The sequence below is a fragment of the Rhagoletis zephyria genome, unplaced genomic scaffold (assembly GCF_001687245.7).
Source record: "Rhagoletis zephyria isolate East Lansing unplaced genomic scaffold, Rhagoletis_zephyria_1.1 Rzeph_scaffold_01750, whole genome shotgun sequence".
Classification (NCBI taxonomy): domain Eukaryota; kingdom Metazoa; phylum Arthropoda; class Insecta; order Diptera; family Tephritidae; genus Rhagoletis; species Rhagoletis zephyria.
The window spans coordinates 51,171-61,834 of NW_016158834.1; the positions used below are offsets into that span (position 1 = coordinate 51,171).

Below are 10,664 nucleotides of genomic sequence, written 5' to 3' on the forward strand. Positions count from 1 at the left end.
GACATCGTACAGCGAATTAAAATAAAGCGGCTCCACTGGCTTGACCATGTCGTTCGAATGGACACCGAAGCTCCAGCTCTGAAAGTATTCAACTCGGAACCCGCTGGTGGTAGCAGAGGAAGAGGGAGGCCCCCACTGCGATGGAAAGATCAGGTGGAGAAGGACTTGGCTTCACTTGGCGTTTCCAATNAGCGAATTAAAATAAAGCGGCTCCACTGGCTTGACCATGTCGTTCGAATGGACACCGAAGCTCCAGCTCTGAAAGTATTCAACTCGGAACCCGCTGGTGGTAGCAGAGGAAGAGGCACAGAAGAGAAACGACTGGCGTGCTTTGTTGAACTTGGCTAAACTCGATTTGGCGGCTACAGCGCCAAATAAGAAGAAGAAGAAGAAGAAGAGAATAGGTCTATAATTTTATCAGTCACACAGTGTTATAATCCCGACGAAATCCTTGACGTTGGTACCGGGAGGGGAACGCTACATGACGGTAGGAAGTTTAGTTTGGGTTAAAGTCTCACAGTGACCGGGTTAGGCTTCCGATGCTTCCTCCTCGTAAAATAAACATGCGCAGTAAAAAGTTTACTATTCAAATAGACGAATAGTTATATATCAACTTTTGTGAACTTCTGGTTATGTGTTTTTGTACAACAGGGTAAAAGTAGAAAGTGCTTACTCTCAGTGCAGAGCTGTTACGTCAGGTGTTCCGCAAGGATCTATCCTAGGACCACTCTTGTTTAGTCTTTTCGTTAACGATGTGTTCTCTGTATGCCAGTATGTAAATGTTCATGCGTACGCGGACGATGTCCAACTATACTTGTCAAGTCGTATTGGTCTAATTGAAGACATGTGCTTCAAATTTAATTCTGATCTGTCCGCCATTTCTGTATGGGCACGTGATAACTGCTTACTCTTAAATGCCTCTAAATCGTATGTTTTACCGATAAGTAGTAATGCTGTGTATGTCGAGGATATTCCGAAGCTTTGGATTGGTACCACCGCTCTTTTGTTAACTGACAAAATTAAAAATCTGGGCTTTGTTGTTAATTCCAGATTAAACGCTACCGACCACATTAATAAAGTGGTAAGCGGCGTTTTTGCTACCTTACGTAGTTTGAAAATGTCTGCATCATTTACCCCTTTGGAAACGAGACGCAAGCTAGCCATTCAGCTTATCGTACCCCAGATAACGTATTCCGAACTAGTATATAGTAAACTTGACTCAGCGTCTGCACATAAAATCGAGGTGGCCTTTAATAACGTCACACGCTACGTCTATGGTATTGGAAAGTACGATCACATCACTCCATGGAGAAATAAAATTCTGGGTTGCGATATCTTCGACTATCTATCTAGAGGCGAGAAACTGCATGTTTGTATTCAAGTTGCTGGAGTGGAATACACCTAAATACCTTTGTGACATACTGATACGACCAGTGTCACGAAGACATCATAGCCTTATTGTTCCTAAGTACACCTATCTAACCTCATCAAGGATGTTTTTCGTTAACGCTGTGAGACTCTGGAACACGCTACCTGATTCGCTAAAGATGGAACTGAATAGAGGCAACTACAAAACAGCAATTCTTCGTTACTTCTGTGAGATGGATTAATATTCTCTGAATTCTTTTGTTTTTCCTCCTCCCATGCTTTCAATCTATTAATCTTTATCCCAACTACTCTTATCCTCTTATTAAAGATTAAGAATGTTCAGTATTGTTATAACCTCAGGCTGAACTGTATTACTTAATATACAAAATTATTCATAAATTCAACAAATCATGTTACATATTTTAACTTCCAGTTGTATTTGATTCATATCCATGCATGTATGTATGTATGTAGTTGATGTACTTTTAAAAGACTGTTCTTGTCTTAAGTTGTACAAATGCTTTCATCAATAAATATCACAAATATCACAAATATTGCCTTCTATTGGTTACAATAATTTTAAGCTATAATAAACAATTTTTTAGTAAGTGAGTTATTGGTTCTGAAAAAAAAATATTTTTGTATAGGTCTCCTCTACATTTCGTTCTTGCTACGCCCTTGGTTACAGTGCTAGCCGCTAGGGCAATTGGCTGACATATTAATATATTTCAGTAATTTGCCAGAATAAATTTTTATTCGGAAACAGCAATACTTTATGAAATATGAAAAGAACCACAGATCAAAAATGGGCACATATTTTTTATAATCCTGAGAATTAATTACGCAACTTACTTAAATTTATTTAATTTCTACTCTATTTCTGCAACTTCGACATTCACGTAAAGAGTTTTTCTATTATAAATGTGGAATGGCAAGATGAGAGAAACAAAGCCGCTACCTCACTAATAAAAAATAAACTTTTGATGCATATAAATTTAAATTTTTATTGCTATAAAGTATATGATACTTTGACAGTTATCAAGGGACTGTTAAAAACTGCCAAAAGTGCAAAGAAGTGTATTTTTTATAAAATAAATGCTTTAGAAATAAAATACCGTATATATATGAGACCATGAGAGCAGAAATGGCCTAACCCACATTTTTTTCTTTGTACCTAACTTCTTAAAACGGTTTCAAATGTGATAAATTTCAAAGTAAAGGTTGATTACTCCGTAATTTGATATGCAGCTCTGTACCTTAGAATTAAAGAATAAGCGACTTTCGTTTTAAAATTTATCTCATTTGAGACTATTTTAAGTAGGGAAGTACACAAAAAAATTTTTTGGTTAGGCCACTTCTGCTGCCACGGCCTTATATATATTTGAAGTGTACTATATTTTCTCAGATTTTTTTTTTACAGTACAATAAATATCTTAGAAAATGTTGGCAACCCTACATACATCCTATGTTTGTATGTACTGTAGGCTAGGTTATGAAAAAAGTTTGCGGTTAATTAGTGACCAAAACTATACCAAAAAATACTTATCATACAAAATGTCGATGCCAATTTAAAAATACATACAGATAACTCTATCAAATCACGCAGGTTTTCGATATTTTATGAATTTTAAAATTTCAATAACTGAAAAGAAAAAAATTCAGGAAGGTGTATACACTAAATACATATTATGCAGTTGATTTGCGAAAATTAAAGTTTAAATCTCGTACGCAGATGGCGACCGTACGCAATTTACAGCTCTTTGACACAATATCGAAATGATAATAGAATGGGCACTTTTGCAGCATAGCATGCCCCTTAACACAGTAAATAAAGTATTCACAGTTTGCCATATGCGGAAATACATGTTGCCCATAGATTGGGCAATTAATTAATTCGCTATTCACGTTTTGTCCGCCGATTTGATTGCCATTAGGCGCAAAACTATCAGCACCGTTGCCATTAACTCCACTCCCATTTGCCAGCCCAATCGTACTGATACCGGTGTTTCCAGTCCATAACGGACAGCCAGCATTTTCCGGCAGATCACACTTGGCGGTATTCGCATTCCAGTGTAAATTGGCGCTACAATCCTGCAACACTGCCTGTCCATAGTAGCAAATGTAGTACTGCTGGCAACTGCTACTGCTGCCTAAAAAAATGATACGGTTTTGCTCAGCCGGTTGAGAGGCACAGTATCGGGAAGCGTTCAGCTCTTCATTGTCACCGTTACTTTCGGCATTGTTCTCAGCGTTTCCATTATTATTGTTGTCATTTGCGTTACTGACGTTGTCACTGCTGGGTATTCCGATATCACAGCTGACATTATCGGCTGTGTCGCAGAGCTTGCTGGCCGAATTGAAGAGCATTGTAGGCGGGCAAGGTGCCATTACCGCTTGTCCATTATCCAGACACAAGTAAAATGAACGGCAATCATCGGGATTTCTATCGAATTCGCCGGAGGTGTGGTTCAAACAAATGCCATTTTGACGTTTAAACCCATTGCGGTAGAGTAAATGTGATGAGGAGGTGTATGGGTATTGCGTTATTGTAGCCAAGACCAAGTAAATGTATGCAACTAAAAAAGTTTACCTATATATGTGGGTATTAAAAATATTACAATTATTCTAGTCCTTACCTTCGCTGGATTCGCCCCTCATTTTTTTATCATCTCTCATTGGTTTATGGTATTTTTGCTGGCTAGAATCACGTCCTTTTCGAAAGACGTATTAACATGTTCTAACTTCATTTTGAAATTGTTCGGCGAAATCTAAAAATTGGTTGCCCTTTTAATTCAACATACATACATACATACATATGTATGATATACATTGTATATATGTACATACATATTTGCATGCACATGTTTTTAAATGGTTACAAATGAGTATCAAAATGTGATACATTCATATGTCTGCAATAAATATCCAACCAAATTTTGCTTTCATTAGGTACTAAAAGATAATATCTTCATGAATATCGCAAAAGGTGAAAAGCTAATTAAAACATTTTAATTTCCGCCATAGGCTCAAAATTGAGCTTACATGTATTTACATACGGACAAACATATCTGTGTTCGTATGGAATAGTAGCTTATGTATGTCGAGATGCTGGCTTTAGTATAGTGCGGCATTCCCTTTATCCTTTAACCGACAAGAAATTTTTTGATGAGACTAAGTAAGAATATTGACTTGCTAGTATCGGAACCATTTCTTGCCCGTTTATTTGCCAAAAGTTCTTCAATGGCTCGGCGCCATCGGATACTGCGAATGCCGTAATATACTAAAGCCGGCCTTTCGACATGAGCTACTATTTTATAACTGAGGGAAATAATGCATAGTAAAAATTAAAACTTTATATTTGATTATCGTTTAAAAATATTCATATTAAAAAATAATATTTTCATACAAAAATTTATTACGCACGTATTTGACTGCTCACATCTGAGTATGTACCCTGCAGTGAAACCTCAAACTAGTCAGGAAAAATACTAGTTTACAACTAGAATTTCCTGACTGAAACCGAACTAGCTCGAAAATGACCAGACTTGTACGAATTACAAAACGATTTATTCGTGCCCTATTTTATTTGGGTATATTGCAAACCATTACACATATCGCTAGCTTAGAGTGAAAAGTTGCTAAGTCCATTTTTTATGAAAACTCATATTTTGATATAGGAGGCTAGAGAAATTGAATACGCATCGTTTCGAAAATTATAAAGATACTTGTTTTATTTTTTCCTCTTCATAAGCAATAACAGGAAAATTTGCTAAGTCCAAAAGAAGCACCACAAATCCGATAAGGCCAAAATAATACATCTTTTAATAAATATCGAATCCTTCTGATTCTTATGGAGTTTTGCTTTGCTTTAAACGCGCAAAATGTTTGATTCAAAGTCTTGCGAAATAGTTAAAGAAAATGGCTATAGGAAGATTTTTTCCTCTCCTGTAAAATTTTTAAAATGGGACTTAGCAACTTTTTTTTCTAAGCTAGCTATATTCAATTATACCAGACCTGCTAAATAATGATTAAATTCAAATATTAGCACCTTTTTAATGGTTAAAAATTAAATACAAGTTTTTAATTAATCCATTAATTTTAATTGCATGATTATTTTGTTATTTTTGATCATTATGAATTCTTTTTGACTTTTTTTTCAGTATCAATCAATTGGCCAAAATACATACAGACAAAAATTAAGAATGTTTAATAACTGCTTGAATTATTTATTTATTTTATTCTTATCTCAACTTTATTCAAATCTCAACTCTAAACATTAATTATTACTTTTATAAAATTTTAAAAAGAAAAGATTGAAATGTGCAAAGTTAATGAATTTAATTTATTTTAGTGAACACTTTTATTATACCCGAGCGCACTTGTGCACAAGGGTATATTAATTTTGTTCACATAACGGTTGTTTGTAACAGCCAAAACGAATCGAGATAGATATAGACAAATGTATACATAAATGATCAGGATGAAAAAAGAAATCGATTAAGCCATGTCTGTCTGTCCGTCCGTCNATATTCAATATTATTAAAAAAGATAAAAATATAGTATTTATTGTACCTGATAGCTTTTACTTTAATATTATTTAATGGAAATTGCATTTAAATTTATGTCCGATAGTTTGAAATATTTATGTATTTATTTTTCCTATTAATTAATGCTCCAAAAATTTAACACTTATTATTGGCAAATCTAAGGCTGCTAAATAAAAATGTGTAATGTATTAAAGTGTACTTAAAAGTTTCTTGTATATTCATGAATTAATTTTATTTTTTGACTTCCAAAGTAGTGGTTTTGGTTCATAATTGGACTATGTAGTATTTTTCTGTATATTTTGAACTAGAACGAGACTGGTATATTTCTGACCGAAATCTGACAACTGCCATCTCGTAGGACATCCCCATGTTAAAAATACCAGTTGATTGCATGAAAAAAATAGTATAGTTGGCTGACTAGTTGGGCATGCGGTTCATGCTAGTTGTGAGGTAGTTTAAAACTAGTACATTTGACTGCAGGGTAGTTGCAGATTTGGCTCATACTTAGAACATGTGTTAGCCAATTGAAAAGGAGTATTTGGGCTAAAAAATTACATGAGAGGAGGCGCTGGGGTCGGGATATTCCTAGCGTTCTTATACAGTGGAAGAATGCTAGATATGTATACATACATTCGTCACAATAAAATGTTGAAGCCCCTTTTTTGAGGGCACCAATAATCTCTTAAACCCACTATGCTGGGGAACTGAAACTTGGCACTGATGCATAAATTGAAAATACCCTACTTATGACGAAAACCGGGAGCTATTGGAAAAGGAGGTGTGGCACATCGAATACAAACTGAATTTCTCATATCGCTTATCTTTGGAACCGCTTAAGCTAACGTCCTGAAATGTAACATAGCTGCATATGTTATCAGTAGCATACTTATAGCGAAAAATGGCAAATATTGGAAAAGGGGGCGTGGCTCCTCCAACACAAACTTAACTTCTCATATCGCTTATCTTTGGAACCGCTTAGGCCAACCTGCTGAAATTTGATACAGCTATATACCGTCGTTTAAAGTATAAAGCCGCGTATCGTCGTCATTCTGCAAACCGGCGTAACTGACATTTGCTGCCAAAAACCGGATTTGCTCACACAAGCTTTTAGTCAATCCTTATCAATTCGTCCTGAAATATACTAGCCAGAAATGGGATTGATTTATTAAAAAAAATAACAATTTTTACTCTCTAGAAAATAATTTATGCAACCTCACATATGCGGTTTTGCATTATCTTGACACGCGGTTTTGCATTTTGTTGATACGCGGTTTTGTACTTTAAATGGCGATATGTTATTCATACTGTGCTCTCGGCGGAAACTACAAGGTATTGGAAAAGGGGGAGTGGCACATTCCATACAAACTGAATTTCTCATATCGCTTATTTTCCAGAAAATTGATCCAATTGATGGCGCTACTGCCGAAATATTTATATAGAAACTCCTTATGTTTACTTTTCAGATCGCTAAATGAAATTATGTAAGCGCACCTTGGTTTGACGCCCTCATACACCCTTAATGCGATCTTGCATTTACCTCCGATTCAGAAAATTTCTCAGCAGTAAGACTCAAAGAAACCAGTTCATAAATATTAAGAGGAATATTAAAAGTGGCGAATCGACAATGAAAGATTCGATCACATCCGTCCAAGAAGGAACACGGTAGGTATATCAATGGCTTTATTTGAATGAAATTAAAGAGACTAATTTAGCCAATATACGGGAAAACTTTTCATCCTGTGGAACATTGAGGATTCTTGGCCCTCCTGTAACTGAAAACGCGTATCTGTGCTCTTGAGTTTCCTTATAAGCACTTTTATTGGCTTACGCACCGGACCAATGTTGTAGTTGCAAGATCATAGACGATTTTGCACGCTTGGCAGTGATTTCACAGTTGGAAATAAGAACATCGGTAAAGCTCATGACATCGAAAGCGATAAGTATTCCATATGGCATCACAGCGCTACTATTCCTGGTCCATGTGTGAGGAGGATTCTGCTCTTCATTCGTTTCAACTTGTTTCCTTTACAGGCCGTTTTTGCCTTTAAACGCTCTTTTTGCTCACGCAAAAGCTCTTAATATGCGCCGCAAAGCAAGCGGGAATTGGGTAGTAGTTACATTATAAAAAGACACCCACCTACCAAATTTCATCCCGATATCTCGAAAACTGAGAGACTAGATTGCATACAAACAGACGGACAGACATACAGACGGACATGGCTAAATGGACTCAGCTCGACGTTCTGATCATTTAAGTATATAAATATTTTAATGGGTCTGTCTCTTCTTATTATGGTACTTACAAACATCGGACCAAAGTTATAATACCACTTCATGCTCATGAAAGGTATACAAATTACAACGACAAGTATGTGCATTAGTTATGGTAGTGGTATCGATAAATATTTTTATAGTCGATAAATATGTATATCGATAACAATAATTACAATGTATATTGACATGTACATCCAGTAGTAAGCATTGATATCGATAAGTTTTTTGATCGTGATATTGATATGTTCATCGCTAAATATACTAAAAATGATGATTCCTATATTTTCGAAATGAAGCTCGCATATTTATTTTGTAGATTTTAAAATAATGTACAAAAATGGCTTGTCTCACAACTTTCTTTTATTTCTTCTATTGTAGCAAATAGCTTGTAGCATCGCGGTACAGGCTCGTTTTTCGATATCCCAGCCATAGCCAAAAGGGCATTGCTGCAAGAGAAGGTACCCGTTACGACAATAATAAAAATAATTACAATTCGTTGTATGCGGATACAAATCGATGGTGTGCAACTGGCATTGTTCTCTCGGATTGCTGAAATCGGTCTGGAAGAATATACAAAATAATTAAATTATTTCTTTCGCCTTATAAGCTGAATTAGTTATATATGTATGTCAGTTAGTATTTACCCGACACCCAACGATTTCCGGATAATCACATTTTCCAGTATTCACATTAAAGTGTAGCATCGAGGAGCAATGCATGGCCAATCTCTCCCCATGGTAGCAAATAAAATAATCCGAGCAAGATTTTGAGTGCGGCACGAAAATCATCTGACGGGGATTATCCAGGGCCGGACATTCGTTTGATATAATTATGGCCGTATCGCCATTTGTAATCGATGCGAGCGTTGTGGCTGCAACCGCACCTATTGCAGGACTCATAGTACTCGTATTCCCATTGCCCGGGTAGCTAGTGGCCATCGCTGGTGTGGTTGACAGAAAAATTTCGCCTGCGGTTGTAGTGGTTGAACTTATTATAGAATTATTGATGGTGGCAGGGGATGGCGAGCTGATAATAGTGGTCGTCGTCAGTGCGGGTGCTGGCGTACCAACCGATGGATTACTAGCTGTAGTGTTGAGTTTGCAATCGACGAGCTCGCTGGGATCACATGTCTGTAGCAACTCATTGAAGTAATCGCCATCTGGGCATTCGCCTTCATAGGAATCGACGCCTGCACAGTAGATATAATGACTGCACGATGTATTGCTGACAATGAAGGCATTGCTGGGCTTATTATTGCATTCCTCGCGAATATCGCCATGCACAGGTATGATAAGTGAAAATATCAAAAGTGCGCAAGTCACATAAAGCCATTTAATATGCATCTCTTAGCTAATTAGTTCAGGGCTGTGCCTACAATTGCGTTGGTGGGTTTGGAGCAACTAAATTTTTTTGGGTGCCAGCATTTTCATTGAAGTATGCCAAATTATTGAAATTTGATAAGCGATTGTATGGTTTACAAACGCACGCACATACATATGTATATACAGATGCACATGCATGCATACATATGTACATATACTCGTATGCTGCGCTGGAATTAAATGAAGTGATGATTTCCAAGAACTCCATCGAAGTAAGAACCGCTGATGTTGCATTATCACCTCTGCATATTTATGTACAAAGATATAAAAAAAAAACATGTACATATCTACCAAATGTGTCATAAATGTTGTAATACATTATGACACATGATATATGTACTAGATTTCCCTAAATGTGTACTACTGATTTTCGAGTATGATTAATCGAACGCCAGCAGTCTTTTGAGAGGGCAAAAGAAACTTTCCCCGACCTCACTTCTTGGCAGCCTTAAGATTTCAAAAACTCATTAAGATTGATGTCCGTAACACCTTTCCTTGAAATAAAAATATGTACAAAAAATTAATTGAGCTATCATTCAGCTTATTGACTTTGGAGGGAATTTTACAATCAGGTTGCTTATTTGCACCGCAGTATTTACACACAATTGTGTACTTATAGAAAAATGTTACACTTAATTATAGTAGATAGATAAAACAGTATGTACAAGGGATGTTTCGAATGTCATATTTTTCACATTCGCGAATGCGAATGTTACGAATAACATTAAAAAAGCTATAATCAACTTAAGTCATCGTTATAATAACTTAAGAATTTTGTAAATTATTAGAACATTGAACGAGTGCATAATCTATACAGTGTTTTAATCTGGTAGTCAAAGTTTAAAAGGGGCATATTATATTTTAAAAAGTGTAATTTTGCTGCCTTTTCTCCCATGAGGCAATTTCTTAGAGGCTCGTATATAACGCCGACTGCACTGAATAATTGTTCACTTGGAACGCTGGCGGGTGAAGCGCTCAAATATTTGCGGGCCAGATCTGTCAATTTCTCGTATTTTAGTTTAGTGTTCCACCAATTGAGAGGATTTTCACCGAGATGAGCTCGTTTTTCTTTAAGATTGGCCTTCAATCCAGC

At 36.2% G+C, this 10,664-nt stretch overlaps 2 protein-coding genes across 2 annotated transcripts; both read right to left on the minus strand.

Moving 5' to 3' along the window:
• Positions 1-3,054: 3,054 nt before the first annotated feature.
• On the minus strand, positions 3,055-4,086 carry LOC108365029 (probable chitinase 3). Its single transcript, XM_017618936.1, has 2 exons — positions 4,005-4,086; positions 3,055-3,944 (listed from the first exon to the last, which is right to left on the minus strand). The coding sequence occupies exons 1-2, from the start codon at positions 4,042-4,044 to the stop codon at positions 3,055-3,057; spliced, it is 930 nt and encodes a 309-aa protein (XP_017474425.1). The 5' UTR covers positions 4,045-4,086.
• Positions 4,087-8,490: 4,404 nt separating this feature from the next.
• On the minus strand, positions 8,491-10,048 carry LOC108365021 (uncharacterized). The gene is made up of 2 exons (XM_017618927.1): positions 8,834-10,048; positions 8,491-8,749 (listed from the first exon to the last, which is right to left on the minus strand). Exons 1-2 carry the CDS (start codon positions 9,530-9,532, stop codon positions 8,537-8,539), a joined length of 912 nt encoding a protein of 303 aa, XP_017474416.1. The 5' UTR covers positions 9,533-10,048; the 3' UTR covers positions 8,491-8,536.
• Positions 10,049-10,664: the final 616 nt, after the last annotated feature.